Source organism: Telmatherina bonti (genome assembly GCF_933228915.1).
Source record: "Telmatherina bonti genome assembly, chromosome: 2".
NCBI lineage: Eukaryota > Metazoa > Chordata > Actinopteri > Atheriniformes > Telmatherinidae > Telmatherina > Telmatherina bonti.
The window spans coordinates 34,242,706-34,262,235 of record NC_136620.1 but is presented as its reverse complement, the minus strand read 5'-3'; the positions used below and the strand labels follow the sequence as shown (position 1 = coordinate 34,262,235).

Below are 19,530 nucleotides of genomic sequence, written 5' to 3'. Positions count from 1 at the left end.
CACTTCACTGTTGCCTGAAATCTTGTAAATGACTGTTCCTGCGCCAGGATTATTTTGTAAATGTGCCTTTAAAGGCAGTTTCTGCAGTAGTCTACAATAAATCTGATTATGTAGTAAAAGTGCCGTTTTTCTTTTCCCATTTTCTCTGGCGTCCAAGATTTCACGTGGACTTTAAGTTGCATTTACTGGTTGCTATTACAAGGTTTCCATTAGCAAAATGGAGTTTAATGTAAGATTGAAATGGCTGAAATTTAACTCAATCTGCAAGGTCATGTGACATTTAAAGCTTTAGATCAGCAACTAAGAACGATTTAAATCTAGAGGCCACAATAAAGCGGAAAGCTGTTCCCTGGTCTTTTTTTTTTAACATAAAACCACTTGGTTTAAAACCCATCAGCTGTGGATTTAAAAAAGGAATCGCTAAGCCTCCATTAATGCTGAATGATGGAGTTACATGTTGCCATTCAGTGTCCTCTTTTTTTTTTTTTTTAAATGGTCAGTCTGGTATTAACAATGCTAAATTACCACAAACATCTTGGATCTATGGAGAAATGATGGTTGTAAACTAACCTGCCAGTGGTCCAAACCTCAGAAAATTTGGACAATATAAAAACAAAATTACAGCAAGAAGGCTTCAAATCAAGCAGGTACTGGTAAACATTGCTGTCAAAACTTTTGTGTTTTTCTTTAAGTTTTACAGAACAGCATTTGAGTGGCAAATTTATTTTGGTTTTAATATTTGATTTTTTTTTTTTTTTTAAATTATGCAAGTTGGGAAAAAAAACGAGAAATCAGCTGTTAGAGAAGTGAAACAAAAAAATCCAAGAATATAGAAACATACTGCAGGTTTTTATTTAAGTTTCATGACAACGAGTAAGAAAATCAACAGGTGCATGTTAACATAAATTACATTACTTCCCTCAACCCTTCAGGTGATCTGAAGTGGTGCAGACTGGTGATACATGGTCTCTGCTAACGGTAAGCTCGGCCTAAGGCACGCCTTCACAACCATCGAGTATGATGACTAAACAAGGGCAAAATTATGTGTGAGCCACCGGCCTGTTAAGTCATCATGCATGATAACCGAGAGTAACACGAAGCAAGCCACAATTTAGTGTGCACAGGTGTATGGTGCCATTTTGTAAAAAATAATTAAGACACTGATGAGTTCAAACACAGTTTCACTGTTACCATGTTTCTATACCCACATGTCATTTTTCTCTCTTTCATTACAAACATTTACAAATATAATTATGACAGCCTTAGTATTAATGAGCAGTTGCTGGGGCTAGAAATGCTGACGTCTGTATAAAGTAGGTGGTCCTATGTTTGTGGCTGGGGTCCCTCTCAGATGAGCCCAGAATACTATAAGGTGCAAAATCATGTCTCTTCAAGCCAGAGACAACATCATAATGTGGCAGTCACAAATCCTGATACATTTGTGATGTCCATCGTTGGGAAATGGTGCTTTACCTGTGCCAATCTGAGGTAGACATCAAACCAATTCAACACAAAAAACATGATGTTTTTGAGAGATGACAGCTGAAATAGACATTCCTCCGTAACAAATAAGACGACAAGCAGAAATAAATCATCTGGTAAGTCTGAAACAAGCTGTTTGCTGCAGGTTGTGCATAGTCTGGTTTAGTGTCACCACTTCCCCCAGTCTACAAACAACTGCACCAGTATCTATGAAAACCCAAAAATGAAATTACTTTTACGGTGAACAGACAGTAACCGCTGTACCTGAAAGCAGCAACAAAGCTCTCAAACGGCATGCCAGAGAGATACTGAAGTGAGCAGCCAATGTTTATACGTTGCATCTCAGCGTACGCAGCAGGTCTAAACACTAACACACACACACTCTGTTACAGAAACCTCACACACACACACACAGCTCAAGTTATTGCTTCAAAGCAAAACAGAAACACACACTCTGCAGCTCCAGCTTGAAGTCAGTGCTGCTGAGTGGCGACAAGCAGAGAGACAAATAAAAACAAAACATGTAGGCACCTTCGATTACCAGTCTGCAGAAAGCACCGTGATTTGTTGAAAATAACAGAGAAAAGTGGCACTGGGAAAAAAACAAGCAACCCAAATGGCAGCACATAGAAACATTTGAGGTTAAAAATGTCTTGGTGATTAAAACAAAAGCTTTTGCAGAAAAATACTGACGTGAAACGACCGCGGGGCTTACACCTTGGCTGTAGTCCTGCTGTAGACATTCTTTGGTCATGAAATAGGCTGAATACATGAATTACTACAGATTCACAAACACTCTGCCACACAAAGGGAACATGCAGTAACTGATTTAACAAATTGTGTTCAGATAGAGATTCCAGCTGGTGCACAAGTTGATTAATGAACTGCTTTCGGTCGGGCAGTTTTTTTCCTCTTGCAGAATGTTTGACACCAAAACCTTGAGTAGTAATGACTTCCCTGAACACGACAGTGTTTGCTGACAACATTCGACAGCAGTTCACCTCCAGAGATCAATAAACATGACGCATTTTGCAACACGATGCAAAGGAATCCTCAGCTGATAAACTAAAAGCTTTTGCAGCCTTGTAGTCAAATAAACACTAAACGACACATATTTGAGTTTACATGTTAAATCTGCATTATTTACATTAAATTAATTCACTGAAAATTACACCAAGTTTTTAGCATTAAAAAAAAAAAAGATAATTTAAAGTGTTTCTGATCAGACTGACATGGAGTTATTTACACAATAATAAAATACTTTGTTAACTGCATTTACCTTTGTAGGGCAGAAGCTACTCTTAAAGTCACTGTTACAATATTCACTCGTGCAGTGTCACACCGACCAAACGCCTAACCAAACGTTTCACAAGGTACAAAGCAACCACCTCACAACTGCTAATGATGCCAAAGAGCGATGGAGCCGCGAATATGAACGTAAAAACAGGTGAGTGGTGTCTCGTCATCACTGTCTCTGCTCTCTGGCAGTCCACAGGAGTAGCAAAGGCACAAAAACAGATACAGACAACCCCAACCAACCCCATCCCGCCACACGATTCTGGTGTTTTCTCCTGGAATCCCTTTAATCATTTCATTCAACACTGGAACCAGAAGTCAAGTGCTGATGGAAGTCTTTGTACTGGGTCTGTCCATTATAGTGCACAATAAGAATGACAGACATGCCCTCTTCTGCCCATTGGAATAGAAAGGGTAAATAGAGGAAGGGGAGGGGGGTAAAGAGGGGGAAAAAAAGAAAAGAAAAAAAAAAATCAGCCTTGGAGCTCTTCAAAACACGTCTCACACACCCGCACTGGCTTCTTTGAGGACGGCGTGAGGGCGCTCTTTGCTGAACATTCGGCGCAGAAAATGTTCCCACAGTGTCGGCAGTGGTGCTGGATTTTTACATGGAACAAAAGGTGCAAAACAAGCGCTTAAAACACATCTAGGAGAAGACCAACTATGTGTCCACTTTTTTATGAATCTACAAATCACCCACCTTCCTGACAGTGACGGTAAAGCCTTTCCCGCAGGCCATGCAGTTCTGTACTTCATGATCCTCGGCCCACTTTCTGGTCAGACTTTGGGACTGTTTTATCTGCACAAATCAACAGGAAGAGTTATGTTCCAGGAACAACATGCCGTTCCGGTCTGTATAGTCATGTTCTAAAAGCATGTTGTCTTCGCTGCACATCAGGACGTTTAGCGACCGACCTGGAGCGACTGGTTTTCTCTGCCGAGCTCCTGCATGGCTGCTGTTGTGTCGTCCAGCTTCCGCCGGAGCTCCACCACTTTGGTCTGCAGTTTCTCGATCTCGCCTTCGCCCTTTACACACCTGGAACAAAAACAGCAGAGTTCATTTCTGTCTTCTTGTTCTTATCTGCTTCAATGAGAATAGACCCTCAGACAAGTTTTCCTGTAATTTCTCTAAACAATCTTCAGGAACAATTCTAAAGGCTTCTTAAGGGACCTTTTCTAGCTCTTCTTTTGTTCTGTTGTTTATTGAGGTTCAGGCTCTAAAAGGATTCATCACTCCATTGGATTAGACCTGTTGCCACTGGTTTTCAGTCTAGTTCTTGTGTCATTTGGCATACCTCAACCTTTTTCTCTTGTTTCTGCTCTTTAAACATGGCTTCTTGATAGTTATATTTCTATGAGAACCCATTTCTGACGAGGCTTCAGTGATCTACTGGAGCTCCAAATGCATCATCTCTCAGGTCCTATGTCAAGTCTCTGCTAGATTTCTTTGTCTTATTTAAGATCATCATGTTTTTCTGCTGTGGACTGACTCTTAGGGCTGCCACTTGTCTCAAAACTTTTAAGGACACGCTGCAGACCATGATGAGATATGCCACGGTTTTTGGACACAGTTTGTTTGGACTTCCAGTTATTGTTTACCAGTCAAACTATGTTATCCCTGGCATTTTTTAAGTTCAAGTTTGGAAATAAGTGGGTTTATTTGACAAAGGCTGCACAAAACCCCTTGAATTAGGCATCCCACTTATGCTCAGATAATTCATAGGTCAGTGTGGTGTGGCTTAATAAGAGAAAGAAATAAAAATAACTTTCTTCTGAACATGGTCATATGTGGAGACAGGACTGGAATAAGCGAAGAAAAAACAGCCAATCTTGAGAGAAAATCTTGGAAAGACCTTCAGAAAGTCTGGAAAACTAATTCTGTGGACCGTTTTGAACAAAGTTTGGATTGTCGGAGGCATCATTTGAAGAAGTTAGGGGGGCTTGTACACTAATGTATATCTAATGATTTACCTGTCACAAAATACATGGTTGGGCTGTTGTTTGCAGAAGGCTTTATTCCTAAATAAAGTGTTGAAACAGACTTCTTAAACATCTGTACTGATATGGTTTCATTTTTACAACTAGTTGCTATTGCACCAGCAGCTGTCAGTAACAGGAGAGTAAACATGACAAGCTCATATTTCTCCTCATGTTGGTTAGCAGAGGCCTGTGCCCCCGTATGCCAGCTTTATGTACAGCAAGTCCTCCATAGTGAGAACATTTGCCTACATTGGGAGAGCAGCAGGGAAAAGGCAGTCCTTGGACTTGTCATCATCTCTTAGTCCTGCATGTGAAGTGACCATAGATTTTCCTTTTTTCCAAGCCGCTTAATATAAAGAATTTCATATTTAAAGAACATTTGTTATGCAAAATAAATTAAATTCAAAATATCCACCAAGCCATGACCCGATGCTTGGGAATATTAGGTCATAAAGAAGAGAGGCAGAGGAAGAGGAATCTTTAAGGATAACAGAGTATTTCTGCAACCTGAGCTCATTAAATGCTTCGCATTATTAAAGCAACATCCACCAACCTTTCCAAAAGAGCCCGTCGCTCATCCTGGTTGTTCTGGACGGTGGCCTCCAGCACAGCAATCTCTCCCCTCAGCTCATCAGTCTGCTTCTCAAGTTCACTAACTCTCCGCTGGCTGGCCTGCCATTCCCTCTTCAGCGTAGCCACGTTCTCGTTCAGAGCAGTCACCTGTACGCCGAGCTTTGCCTCAGCCTCTTCCCCACGCTTCACCTGCTCTTCTCTGGCTCGCTTCTCTGCCGCCTTTTGGAGGGAAGTATGAAGAGTGTCAGAAAAAAGAAGTGAGCCACTAAGAGTTATAGTTTTTTTTGTTTGGAATGAGCTTACCAGTTTATCCTGGAAATCCTTGGTTTGGGCGAGGAGCTGCTCCTCTCTCTTGCTCCTGCTGTCCCTGGTGGCCTGATGCTCTTTCTGCTCCTGCTTGAGGGCACCTTGTGCCGCCTCCACCTGACCCTGCAGCTCCAGTTTCTGCTGGATTAACAGCTTTTTGGCCTCTTGCAACTCACCCAGCTCCTAAAGAGCAGAAAGTTTGTCACTCGATGTTTAGATGTGTTCACTGAACACTGATAATCTCAAACAAAAGGAATTATTTCTGAATGAGCTTCAGGTGAACACTCGGGCTAAAATGTCATTATGTTATGACTGAAAACTGTGGCCATGTCTCTTAGTTTAACTATTTACATAAAGTCCAGCACAGAAAGCAGCTAAAAACAGCAAATATGAGACATAAAATGACATAAATAAGTATGAGATTTAAAATCTGAGGTAATCCAGCCTCTGTCTTCCTCCTTAAAATCACAAGACAGATTATATTTGAACTGTTGCTTGTTACGCAGAATGACACTGACCTTCTCGCCTTTCTCTGCTACAGTTTTTAACTCTGTGGTTAATTTTGTGTTATTTTTTTCCAGAACACTCTTGGCTTTGTTCAGCTCTTCCACCTTGTTCCTCTCCCTCTGCAGTTCCTCCTTAGCTTGACCCTGAGTAAGTATGCACAGGTTAGAATAAATTCATGCAGAAACATAAAGTAAAACACTTGTGAATGTTTGTGTGTAAATGCTCCCTCCTCCTCCCCACACACAACCTCTTGCTGCTTCAGCTCCTTCAGGATTTGTTCCTGCTGTTGCAGCTTCTGGTCTCGTTTTGCAAGTTCCTGTTCCAACGAGGCCCGCTCTCTTTTCAGGTCTTGTAGCGTAGCTTCTAAACCTGTCTGATGGGTTCGATTAGCAGCCAGCTCCTCCTGAGTCACGCTCTGCTTCTCTTGTGAGTCCTGCAGGCAGGCACAGTCCATTAGTGTACTTTGGAGGTTCATGAGAGCAACCATTACAATCAATCAATGTCAATATCGCTTTGAAATCCTCATCCATGACTGGAAGTTTTAAGACTCGGATGCAGTTTCTTAATGTTATTTATCATCAGTTGCTAATCCTCCAACCTCTTCTGAAGTCCCACTTTTATTCTTTGGCTTTTAATACTGCATGAGTTGTGTGGTCCTCTATATCTTGTATTTGTTTTATTTGCTCTTTTTATTTTTTTTATTGGGTATTTATTTATTTTAAACTGTTTTACCTGTTATTTTAATGACATTATTATTTTATTTTTATTTTGTGATATTTGACTCTGTGTAGCACTTTGGAGATGTTGCGTTTTATAAAATGTGCTTTATAATAAAGTGGATTGGATCTGCTGCAGTTGTGTACCTTCAGATCCTGACGGAGGGCAGAAACTTCAGATTCTTTGCCGTAGAGGTCAGACTGAAGCTTGGTGAGGTTTGTCTGACTTTCCTCCAAGGTCTTCTGCAGCTCTGCTGTCCGACTCTTCTCAGAGGCCAGCTCCTGGTCGAGCCCTGACAATCTGGCCTTCAGCTTGCTCTCCTCTTCTGCCTGGATATAAGAATGAAACATGCAAAATCACTAGGAACTGTTTATATATTTGCAATGTTAAGATGATTTTCAACTAGATCCATAGCAGACTGAAAAGACAGTAACACACTTTCAAAAGGAATAAATTCATGCCATTGTACTTACTTTCTGGGCACCAGCTTCCTGTAACTCCGTCACTCGGCCCTTAAGCTTCTTCACCTCCGACTCCAACGATTCCTGCATCGTCTTGAGTTGCAGCCGCAGCTTCTCCAACTCGCTCTCCTTTTCCTTCAGTGTCCCCTGAGTCTTTGAGTGCTGCTGCTCTAATGAGGTCAACTGCACCCTCAACGTTTTTTCTGTCTGACATTTAAAAAACACACCACAAACACTCGTGTGTTGCCTTTGAAACTCGAAGGTTTGTCAAATCTGTTGGCTTGTTTCACCGCCTTACCTCTCTTATCTGTTCTAGCTGCTCTTTAGTTTCTTTCGCTGCCTTGGTGATCGCCTCATTGCTTCGGAGAAGCTCCTGTCTTGCCTTTTCATTGGACTTCTCCTGGGGATTAAGACAGATTAATGCTGTCAGTGACACCTGCTGTTGTAAACAACTAGCCGTTAATTTCTCAGTCCTTCTTGTGAGGCAAGTCTTCAGCGTAGTGAAAAGGAGAAAGTAATGCTGCATTAGATTCAGGCTTCAGGGGAAGCTTACCTTCTCCTCCACAGCTGATTTATGGCTCTTCTTCTCAGTGTCCAGTTGACTCTGACTCTCTTTCAAGGCCTTTTTAGCCTTTCCTAAGCTTTCTTGAGTAGAGGCAAGCTCCTTCCTCTGAGCCTCTCTCTCTTGTTGGGCCTTCTGCAGGTCTGCTGCCAGATTCTGGGCTTTCTTCTCCAGCTCTGTTTGCTGACACTTTCCTTCCTGGGTCACTTTGTCCAGATTCACCTTCAGAGCAACCACCTCCTGCTCACTGCGCCCCAGCTGCTGCTGGACGTCACTCAAAGCAGCTGCCTTTTTCTTCAATTCCTCTTGCAGAGTTGTAGCTCTTAGAAAGAAAAGCAGATGCATGTTCTGTTTTGGGCAAACAGCAATCTTCACGCAGGTCTGGATCATCAACAAAGCTTTAAATATATTCATCAGAACTCATGCAGCGCTTTGTCTCACCCTTCCTTCTCAGCTTCCAGAGAGCGCTGCAGCTCTTTTGCTTTACGTTTAACCTCTGAATTCTCTTTCTGCAGCTTCTGCACCTCCTGCTGCACTTGATCTCGACTGGTCTGCACCTCCAAAACCTGCGACTCTAGTTTCTGTCCGATGGAAACATGATGTCCACTTATCAGAACAAAAATAAGTATGTTAGAGATTTCAGAAGCAGTAAAAAAAAATTATTCACAAACCTTATTGAGCCCTTCCAGCTGCTCAACACGCTGTTCTGATGCAAGTAGTTTGTCTTTACACTCCTTTAGATTGGTTTCCAACTGAGTGCTAAGCTCCTGTCTCTCTTTGAGCCTTTGCACCTGCTCCTCCACCTTCTTCTGAACTTTATTCAGTTCCTACAAAACACATCAGGGAATTTAGCAGAATAATAAGACAGGGGTCACAGAGGACTCAGAGGACAGTTTTTCCTTCTTTCATGTTGATTATTTACACTACAAGTGTAACAGGAAGGAAAATGAATCGAGGTCAGTGGCACAAAGAGGAAACCAACCTGCTGCTTGTCCTGCAGTGCATGTTGAGTGGTCTCCAGGTTGTTCTCCAGGGTGGCCTTCAGTGCAGCCTTGGCTGCCTCAGCAGACAGCAACAGCTCTGTTTTCGCCTTCAGCTGAAAGGAAACAGACAAAAAAAAAAACCTTTAGGTTTAATAACAGAAAAGACAATCTGCAGAACAACATGATGTATTTGTATCAGTCCATGACACGTTATCAGTGCTGCCACTGTAGGGAAGAAGTGTGCATCCCCACATGTTTATATCCAGGTTTACCTGAGCGTCCAGCTGTGACACTTTCTCCTTGCTGTCTGTGAGCTGCGTGGTGAGTTCACTGACTGAGGTCTCCAGGGTGTGGGCTCGGTCCTGAGCAGAACGCAGAAGCGTCTTCTGCTCTTGAACCTGCTTATGCAGGTTGTCCTGGGCTTGCTTGTTGCTTTCTGACTGGTTTTTAAGCTTGTCGGTCAACTGTGTCACCTTTAAAAGCAAGAAAAAGAAAAGCATGAAGCTCAAACTGTGAATAAATGTTGCCTATAATAATTGCAGTTTCCTGTTTTTTCTTTTTGATGCTATGCAATAAATTGTGCACAAACACACACTAAGATAGATACACAACGCACATAAATATATACATACATAGATGAGTTTGTCTTTTATTCTTTTACTCCTTAAGTAAGAAGGACTAAAGAAGCAAAGTAATAAAGCACATGTACCAACCTGTTGTTGCAGTGCGTGGTTTTTCTCTTTAAGCTGGTTAAGGACCGCCGTCTCTCCCTCCCCAGCCTGGATCTTGGCACACAAGTCCTCTCTTTCAGCTTCCAGCTGGCTCACAATGTCTTTACTCTTCTGAAGCAGAGCTTCCAGGTTCTGAATCTTCTGGTCTTTATCCCCAATCTGACGCAACACCTGCTCCAAGTCATTCTACAACACCAAAGCAAGAATGCATTTTTTTAATGAAAGCATTACAATGCTGGAGTTACTGTGTGTTGGATAGATGTAAAATGGACTTAAACAGATTAGAAATGGCTCAATTCACAAGGTGTGTAGATCTTTCTCAAGGCAAACAAAACAACTTTGGCTTTATGCCTTTTAATACTGTTATGAAAGACCCACATGAGGGGCATTAGTGGCAAGTAGTACCTGTGCCTCGCGGAGTTTGCCATTGGTGTTTTGCTGCAGCGCCTGCAGCTCCTGGTGCTGCTGCTTGGCTTTGTCCAGCTGGTGCTGCAGGTCTGTGTTCTTACTACTGCTTTCCTTCAGCTGAGCCAAAACACAGAAGCTACTATTTAATTTTAACTCCCCATCACACCTATACTCATTAACGTCACAGTCATTATTTATTCCTTGTTCCAACTTCTGTTTTATTCCACTAAATCCATTTCTCTTGTGATCAGTAAGGTTGGAGCTGCTTCCTACCCACCTGTTCCTCTGCACGAGAAAGTTTGAGCTGCAGGTCGGCTGCTTGCTGCTCACGGTCCTTTAGCTTCTCCCCTGACAGCTGTCTCTGCTCCTTCAGCCGACCCTGCACCTCACCCAGCTGCCTCTCCGTCTCCAGCAGTTTGCTGTGCAGCTATAGAAGCACAGGCAAAGGGAAGAAAGTGAAAAAACCACAGATGTTAAAGAGAAATACAACATAATTAAATGAAGGAAAAAGTTTATTTAGCATATAAATCACTTCAGTTATCTTCAGCTTTAATTTAATGTTATATTCTTAAACCAATTAGGAGACAAACTGAGTTCATGCAGTCACAAGATTATTGCATTGTGTTCAGTGAACATGATTCTGGATTTAATGACCTTTTAATGCAGCGTTTACTGTTACAGTTCAAACATCATCAGTGTGGACGGTGTGTTGAGCAACTAGCTGAACCGCCCCATGTGCAGAGGCTAAAGCTCCAGGTACAAGTCCAGGCTTGGGGCCTTTTACTGCTGCATATCATTTTCTCATCTCGCTGACCCCATCTAGCTATGGTCATATATAATAAATAAAAGCCTACAAAAATCCAAAAATGCATTTTTTAAACAAAAAAATATATATTGGAATCCTTAAATATATTCATTGAATAATCCAATCCTAGTTTTTGAAGACAAAAGATGTCCTTCAGTGTATTAACAACTATAAAGTTTACAAATACATGTAATATCAGAATTAACAAAAATGAAGGGTTATAACTTTGTTGATAATTTTCAATACAATTTCAAACTAAATTTTGTTGAACTCCAGAATAATTTAAACAGTATAGGATAAAACCATTCTGATGTATGAGGCTGATGTTTATGCTTAATTTGACAATATTATGAGCAACAATGATCATCATTATGTTTACTGGATCATATTGATCTCCTGCTAAATGGGTCCCCATCTATGGACCTTAAAAAGTCACTATGTAGTTTGCAAAGTATGAAAAGAATAAAAATCCTGGGAAAAGTCCCTTATAGTCACAAAGTCTGATGCTAAATAAATCCGATGGCTGCAGAACTGGACTGAACTGAAGCTTTTCTTGCTTGGGCCCCATATCTTTCTGGGGCCCTACTTTCTCTTTTTAATCTCTCTGCATAACAGCTGTTTTTCCCTGTCTTCACCAGGCCGCTTGTGAGTTTCCTCTGCTGTACTCACCTGACTGATCTCAGTCTGCTGTTGAGCACCTTGGCTTTCCTTTTCTTCCCTCTGTTGCTCCAGCTGCTTTCGTTCCACCTTCAGTTCCGCATACTTCACCTCCAGCTCTGCAATCTCACTCTTCAGCTTAGTCACCTCCTCAGCTCTTTCTGTCAGCTCTGACTGGGCCTTCTGCAGGGATGCTTCAGCCCCTGTGGCCCGAGCCTGGAGCTCCTGTACCTCCAAATCTCTCTCCCTCAAGCTGTCTTGGACTCCCTTCTTGGCAGTTTTCTCAGCGCCCAAATGTTCCTCCAGTTCTTGATACTCCTTCTCCTTACGTACAAGCTTTTCAGACAGGCTCTGAGAAAGGTAGCAGAGGAAAACATGAGGCAGATGCCACGAGGTTTGGGGATTATGAGGATGGAAGTTGTCCATGACAAATTGAAAGGCAGGGAATAAATTTGTTAAGAAAGAAAAACAACCAAACCAAAAAAGTAAAGTAAGTAAGTAAGGTAAAGTAAGTAAAGTAAGGAAGGAAGGAAGGAAGGAAGGAAGGAAGGAAAATCACAATCTTCTGGCTCTTTATTTTTGAGGAAGAGAAATTGTTTGGGTGATTAATTAAGCCTCAGTGGAATATGAAGCATTAGTCTTTTCCAAATTAAAACAGCTAGCATGATACAAGCTGCAACAAGTCATGAACTCCCACCATCCCATGTGATGCGAGTAGTGGAAAAGAACAGGCACTTGTCAAGAGTCAAGAATAAAGTGTGGCATGCCATTTCTACAGGAAGGTTTACGGCACAGCACTTGTCCTCGTTTAAGTTCTGGCAGCAAGCTTAGCAACAGGGTGATAAAGAACAAAATGTTGTTAATAACAAAGCGAGCCGCTAACTATGGAGAGTGACGGGTGCTCTGCACTTCACAGACATCTAGTCTACAAAGTCTACAAACTACTGTCAGCTCAGACGGTTATTTACTGTTTATTTTTAAGTTTCTGTTTCTATTCTTATGAGTAAAATAATCTGTATAAAGCCTCAGGAGAATCACTAGGGATCCAGTATTGTAATCACCCCCATACACAGAGACCCACTTGGCTGGGAGGCTGAACTAGTGCTGATGAGGGAGGTTTTAATCTCTGTTCTACATTCCCTTACGCCAGTTGAACCATTGACATTACCAATGATTGTATTTCACTCCCTGTGATAGAGCTGGCAGAGCAGAGTCACCGCCCACTGCTATAATAATAGTGCTGACCATAATATTTGTCAACAAGTCTTGGTTGCCAAAGATGGCTGGCGACAGCAGGGCGTTTTGATGCAAAGCAACAAAGGCAGGTTTACAGGCACTGTGATGCCGCCTTCGGCACATGAGAGGCAGCTGGTGGCGTTTGTTAAAATGACGGCAGTAAAAGTAAATCTTACGTGTTCTTACAGAGCAACAGATGTCATAGCAGACATGTTTGCACCAGTAGCTATTTGTTCAAGATCAGTAAACTGTCACTTGGCTATAATAGCTCTGCCGTGATGGTCTGTGTGTGTGTCACCTGGCATTGCTGCTGCAGATTATTCAGATTGCTCTGCAGCAGGTGGATCTGCTGCGTGTAGACGGCCGCTTCCTGTGGACCCTTCTCCAGCTCTGCTTTGAGTTGGGATATAGTCATCTGAAATGCAAAGGAATCGCATGTTAAAGCTCTTTCTAAAAACCTGTGTTGTGTAGGCCAGAAAGTGAAGCACCACTGTGATGAACGAATAGAAACAAAAACAGCAATGATTAGTACCAAGCAGGCTGCACAAGAAAAAAAGAGGTTACACACGTAACAAAAAGAACAGATGTCTGACAATTAAAAAAAAAAAAATTTAAAAAAAAAAAAAAAAATTCAAAGGATGAATTAAGTTTGAGGTCCAACTGGAATCAAAGTTTTACCTCCAGTTTTTGAATCTTGAGTTTTGTGTGTGTTGCAGAGGGATACAGAAGGGAAGGGGAAAAGACAAGGACACAGGTAAGTCATGAAAAAACAACAGGTTACAATCTGAAACAGAGCAGGGAGGCTGGGAGAAAATAAATGGAAAAAGAATCTAACTGAGCTTCACCAAAAAACACAATCTTCGCTGTGAAGAGGACTTTAAAAAAAAAAAAAAAAAAAAAAAAGAGAACTTGATGTGTTTTTGCTTTGTTTTGTTGCAAATTGATTTCTGAACCTAATTATTGGAAATATCAGCACTTTTAAGTCATCACTTTCTCTTTCAATAAATTTTAGATAGCAAATCTCTGCATCTATCAATATTTTGCACCCAATTATAAAAAGAAATTTGGGCACCATGAAAAACAAACCAAATTTTTCCTTAATTTGTGTTTTCTTTGTTGGGTGTAAATTTCAGCATTTAATTTACCAGTTTTGAGAAACTGCTTACTGTAGAGCTTCTCGTCAATTATAGCAAACAAGGTGCTGATTATAAATGAGAGCCGTTATGTAATCCAAAACCAGCCAGCCATTCAAATATATTCAGAACGTGTCTCCTCAGCGTGTAAAAATAGGAAGCTATATTTTTAGGTTCATTTGCACAAAGAGAGGTTCAGGCCCCGAAGCTGCCTGATGGGGCCCTATTAATACTCTGCAGCTCCAGAAATAAGGCTAAATTATTCACCAGTCTTTCATTAATGGCCAGATAATGCACAGAGCCATTTAATATGGCATAACCATTGAACATCCTGGCTATTTCACAGCTGTTTCTAAGCCGGAATATCAGCCTTTAAAGGTGGGGTTGGTAATCTTGCTCTGACTTTTTAACTCTGGGTGAACTGGTTCCTTGTCCTGATAGTAGTCTATACATTTTTGTAATCATGAACAATAAAAACTATCATTAGACCCCTCAGGTTACTGTAAATCTGTAAAACCTCTGACCAATCCAAATGTTCAGACTGAAAAGAAGTTGTTCATTTCTTATAAAATAGCCTTGGATCACGCAGGGAGCAAAACCAGAGGGGGAGGAACCAAGACAGGAGCCACTTTCACATCTTGCGAGCTCCCCAACATTACTTACCCCAGCTTTAAGAGTAAAGTTAGTAGACTAAAACAATAATGAGCTCAATGACAAACGTGTAAAATAAAAACTGTGCACATTTGTGCATGTGATAAAAAAAAAAAAATCTGCTCACAGAGGAATTTTTTTTTTTTTTTAGCATGCTAACCTCTGAGGTAGTGTAATTTGCCTGCAGCTCCTCATAATGGTTTTTGAGGCGTTCAGACTCCTCTTCCCTCTCTCGGGTCATAGAGTCCATCAGCGTCTGCACCTGCACCAGTTCCTTCTGGAGAACCTCCACGTCCTCCACTCCCGGTCGCTGCAGCTAGGGGGCAGAGCAGAGGCACCGAGATCAGGCGGCACAAAGCTGATGCTCTGTTATTCTGATAAGTTAAAAGTAACCGAGTTGTTGAGGAGCAACTGGATGTCACTGATCATACACACTTCAATAGGTTTGAATGTTGTTGTTTTTACCTCAATATATTACACTCATAAGATAAAAAAAATAAAAAAATGTTGATAGAGACTATGTGTTGTTGTACCAGCTCTGTTTGGAGTCTCTCGTTCTCCTGCTTCTCATTCTGCAGTTGTTCGGTCAACTTGGCGAGCCTCTGGTCAGCAGCCTCCCTCAGGCTTTTCTCTTCATCATAACGGGACTTTAAGTCTGGATATGAGTGATTAAAATAAAAACATAACACAGAAAAAGTTCATAATAGTCAAATCTGCATGATTTAGAAAACTCACTCAGTGATTCAAGAGAAGCATTATGACAGTGTTAAATGACTCGTTTAAAGACTGAAAAGAACACAATAGATGGATTGAGAGTAACAGTGATGTAGTAGAATAGCACTTCAGTTTGCTGAGGGACCCACAGACACAGGCCTTCCAGTTTCTCACACTAACCTACTATCTCTGTGGCCAGCTGCGCAGCTTTCTGCTCAAACAGGTCTTTCATCTGTTTTATGTTGAACTTCTCTGTCTCAGCTTCATTCAACTTCTTTTCAAGGGCTAAGGGGAAAAAAATCATGTATTAGCAGCTTAGGGCTTGTGATCCTCTTTGACATGTCTTTTTAAATGTAATGCTCCCCACCTGAATCATCTGAGCTCATCTGTCCATCGTTCTGTAAAGAAGAGAGTTAGAGAGATGCATGTACAGTAAAGGTAAGCTTAGTTTTCTATTACACAGATTTGCATTCAGAAATCCACCTTTTCAATAGAATACATGTTAGATATATTAAAGGATTTACTTGCTTCAGTTGTCCTTGTACTTTGTCTAATTCCTTCTTTAGTTCTCCAGAGAACCATCTTTCCTCCTAGAGACACATGGTGAAATCTAAGTAACATTTAGACGTCTCTACATCAACAACAGTTTAGATACTTAACTCACCTTGAGAGACGTGTGCAGGTCCTGAACCTCCTGCCGAAGCATCGTAAGGTCTTCACTGCAAGAAGAAAAGAGCATTCATGTAACAGTATGTTTTCACAAGCAATGTAACGTCAGTCTCTGATCAGACTCACCGAGTGGGAGCCACATGAGCAGGGAGGTCTCCTGTATCATGGAACAGCTCATAGTGCTTGAAGAGCTCCTCTGCAGAGTTGTGAGACTTCATGCACTGAGGACAAATGAAGCCCTGCACAGAGAAACCGACATGAGAAGCAAAAATGACACCAGCTGATAAAACTATTTCATTTGTGCAATTAAGAAAAACCAAGCATCTGTGGTACCTCTGATGTCTGATCGTGGTTGAGGTCTGTGCTGGGCTGCTCTGACTCTGCATTCTGGGAGGCTCCCTTCCCAGGAGTCTGGAGAAAAAAATACAAAGTGTGTTTGGCTTCAATAAGCCTAAATCAACACAGTACATTTACTTGTTTGATGATCTGGATCACTGGGAGAAACAGATGAGCAACTGTGGGGTGTTGGTTATCTCAAATAACAATCCAGCAACAATCAGAGGTTACATCTACAGCAGTGTGTATATATGCACCCATTTCTCAGATGGTTGTGCGTGTGTTTGCTTTGGGTCACATATGTTGTTTGTTTGTGGGTAAAAGTTGAATCAGGAGACTTAAGACAAGTTTGGCCTCCAAGAAAATCAGCCCAAGGCCTTCCTCATGTCAACAACAAAGCTCCAGTGGATGTGATTTATTTGCCTCATTTGAAATGACAAGCTTCGGACTGTAATGTTGCGAAAGTTGTGTTGTTTTCTCTTTTAAGCAAGTTTTCACATGTAAAACAAAAATTAAACTTTTATTTTGTGACAGAGAGCCTATGCTCAGACTTTTACACATGTAATTACACTTCAGAGGACAGAAAGCATGCGTACATTTGCAACTTTGGCGTTCTTCACTGCAAAAGTGCTCAAGCTGCAGAGAAAAGATAAATGAAGAGTTTTCAGGTCCAACCACAAGGTGAGGTCTGGATGCTGACTTTTCCACACCACAACCCTACTAACCTTTCTACCCTGAAGCCATCTAAGGGTAATTGTGGCTTCATATTTAGGATCTTTCTGGATTTTTTTTTTTTGTTTGTTTGTTTTATTTTTCTCTAAAATGTGATTAATCAGAAACTACAAAATTCCTAAAAATAATTAAAGCTTCATCACATGATGATGCTGAGACTACTGTTCTTTGTGGCGGTGATGGTGTGGTGGATCTGACAGTCCAGATGCCAGAAGTTGTTTTTTTTTGTACAATCTGCAGCTTCAACTGAACCAACATCTGCCCATCTGTTATTACAGATAACTGCCTGACAAAGTTTATTTAATCTTGAAGCTGACTTCACATCAACAACTCTTCGATTTCTTTGGCTATCATTAGAACCACCTCAATGTCTGTTTAATGCCCATGTTGTTCATATGTGTGAACCTTTTATTTGCTTTTGTGACAGGATAACGAGAAGTAAGTTGAATATAAGGCTCACAGGTCCACGTCAAATTTAGAAAATTTGGTGAATCTTATAAAGAAAAAAATATGCTGCAATTCATTTTCATTAATTTAATTTGCTTAATAAATTTATACTTACATAACTGCAACCCTCCAAAGATTGCATGTCAATGGGGAAGGCAGTGAGACAGTTCATATTAATCAGTGATAAATTAAGAGAAAAGTTGTAAAAATGTTTAATAAGATATATGGATTGACAACAGGCTTCAGCTGCGTTCATTGGCCAAATAAAGTAGGTGGGAGTGCCACAGGTGGTCCATTCAGAAAAAATGATGTTTTTGAACTAGTGATGGTTTGTATGAATGAATGAGGTCAATATATGAGTTTGTGACAGTCTGGGCACTTTGAACTGAGTCCACAGACAGCCTGTTGGAGGGCAGATAAACTTTAAAAGCAGTCTGAAGTTTCCATCATGGAACAACCTTTGACCAGGTCAAAGAAAAACATGCGTAAACCAGCACCACACGGTTTGTAGTAAAATCAAAACATTAACTTAAAAAAAAAACGTTCCATAAATGATTTACCATCTCTTGAAACAGCAGATGGCATTTGTTTTTGTTGCTTAACCCTTATGTATAGATTCTAAAACCTATTGAAATATTGTCCCATGTGCCAAAAAAGAAAAACAAAAGAAATCATTGTGAAAGGTAGTAGAGCTCTTTTATAAAGTGGCAATAAAATGCAGTGTAATCATTTCTGCATGGCCTACTGATTGATTGTACTTATCATTGAAATGATACGTCTTAAAATATGTGAAACTTCAAAATTTCTTTTAAAGGACAAACAGCGTGAATTAAATTGTTCTTCAAAAATCAGACTGAATCAAACTTGTGGTTCCTTATAATATCAGTGTCTGTGGTATCATTGTTAATAATTACTAACTCAAGAGGGAGATTTAAACAGACATTCAACACAAAATGTAACAAAAATGGTATTACAACAGTGGAAAAAACTAAAATCCCACTTTGACTGGAAATATGACATTACATTACAATTTTATTTTTGTTGTTAAATTAAATGCTTTATTTCATTGTTTTTGTGTCTCAAACTTCAGGACCACAGTTACACTTCTGATCGCTGATCTAAACAAAATCATGTTTATGTCAAGATCATCCGCCTGTTTCACGAGGATGTTTTAATAAGCCATGACTTCCAAGAGTACACAATGCGGTTGGCAATGCATTATTGGAAATGTAGTCCTACGCGGTCCTAGCTTACTTCTATTCTTTACTTCCTCTGATAACTTAAAACACAGATCAGTAGTTTGTCCGATAATATATTTATCAATGTATTGATAAACCCTGTTGACCGGACATCATGTGTCTTTGTGTATTATGGACACTAAATTGACGGAGGGATTTTTTTCCATTTACAGCTTGTGACTAGCGAGGCTAGCGTTAGCATGAGATGACTAAACGATGAATTAACTCAGCGCTGTTGACTGCATGACTAGCTAACGGAAACCCTGACAATAAACTGCCTCAATGACCCGATATGTTAGCTTCATAAATAGTTATTCACTCGTCAAACCCTCCAATGTGGTGCACATGAGCTTCGTCATATTTAAAAGCTCCAGTTTTATGCCTGTCAAGAGTTCAATCAATCAAATGGACCAAGTTAGCTTTTGCTAGCTAGCTGTGGTAACCAAAAGCAAGGAGCGCTTGATATAGGCACCATAACCTAACGCAGCGACGGAACTCCTCCAAACGACGAATTTTCATTAGCTAAACATCCAATCCCCGCCCTTCATCATAACCAAAGGTTAAAAACATGCACACCCATCATAAAAGCAGACATGCATAGGCCTGTGTCTCCAAAGGAAAACGAGTCGCTTTAACCAAAAAACATCGACCCCTCTAGGATTTAATGTCTCAAACGCTTACCATTTGAAGTATCCGCCTGAGCATGGCCTCGGTAGTATTTGTCCCCACACAAAACTTGCTCAGTTATTCAAATGCAAAGTTCACGTCTGAGAGCACCGAACACCTGACCAGGAGGCTCAGGAAGAAGCGGCGGATGGGCGGGTTGTGGAGGGGATGGTTAAACAGGGACTCGCATAATATGTCGATTTGTAGATTGTACAACACATTTTTTATTCCGTTTATTTA

At 40.8% G+C, this 19,530-nt stretch overlaps 1 protein-coding gene across 1 annotated transcript; it reads right to left on the bottom strand.

Annotated features, from left to right (window-relative positions):
* Window positions 1–838: 838 nt before the first annotated feature.
* Window positions 839–19,417, bottom strand: eea1 (early endosome antigen 1). Its single transcript, XM_079255331.1, has 29 exons — window positions 19,306–19,417; window positions 16,205–16,282; window positions 15,998–16,110; window positions 15,867–15,921; window positions 15,727–15,792; window positions 15,570–15,600; window positions 15,383–15,487; window positions 15,022–15,143; window positions 14,649–14,804; window positions 13,003–13,119; window positions 11,481–11,819; window positions 10,284–10,433; window positions 10,004–10,123; window positions 9,581–9,784; window positions 9,140–9,340; window positions 8,867–8,980; window positions 8,556–8,711; window positions 8,326–8,465; window positions 7,876–8,206; window positions 7,621–7,722; window positions 7,335–7,529; window positions 7,008–7,190; window positions 6,392–6,577; window positions 6,156–6,287; window positions 5,635–5,820; window positions 5,312–5,550; window positions 3,694–3,814; window positions 3,479–3,577; window positions 839–3,374 (listed from the first exon to the last, which is right to left on the bottom strand). Exons 1-29 carry the CDS (start codon window positions 19,327–19,329, stop codon window positions 3,252–3,254), a joined length of 4,188 nt encoding a protein of 1,395 aa, XP_079111457.1. The 5' UTR covers window positions 19,330–19,417; the 3' UTR covers window positions 839–3,251.
* Window positions 19,418–19,530: the final 113 nt, after the last annotated feature.

Coding starts and splice junctions, on each gene's coding strand:
- eea1 (XM_079255331.1), bottom strand. CDS start 19,329: ATGCTCAGGCGGATACTTCAAATG. Junction 16,283..19,305: donor TCAGGCGGATACTTCAAATG/GTAAGCGTTTGA, acceptor TTTTTTCTCCAG/ACTCCTGGGAAGGGAGCCTC. Junction 16,111..16,204: donor ACCACGATCAGACATCAGAG/GTACCACAGATG, acceptor TTCTCTGTGCAG/GGCTTCATTTGTCCTCAGTG.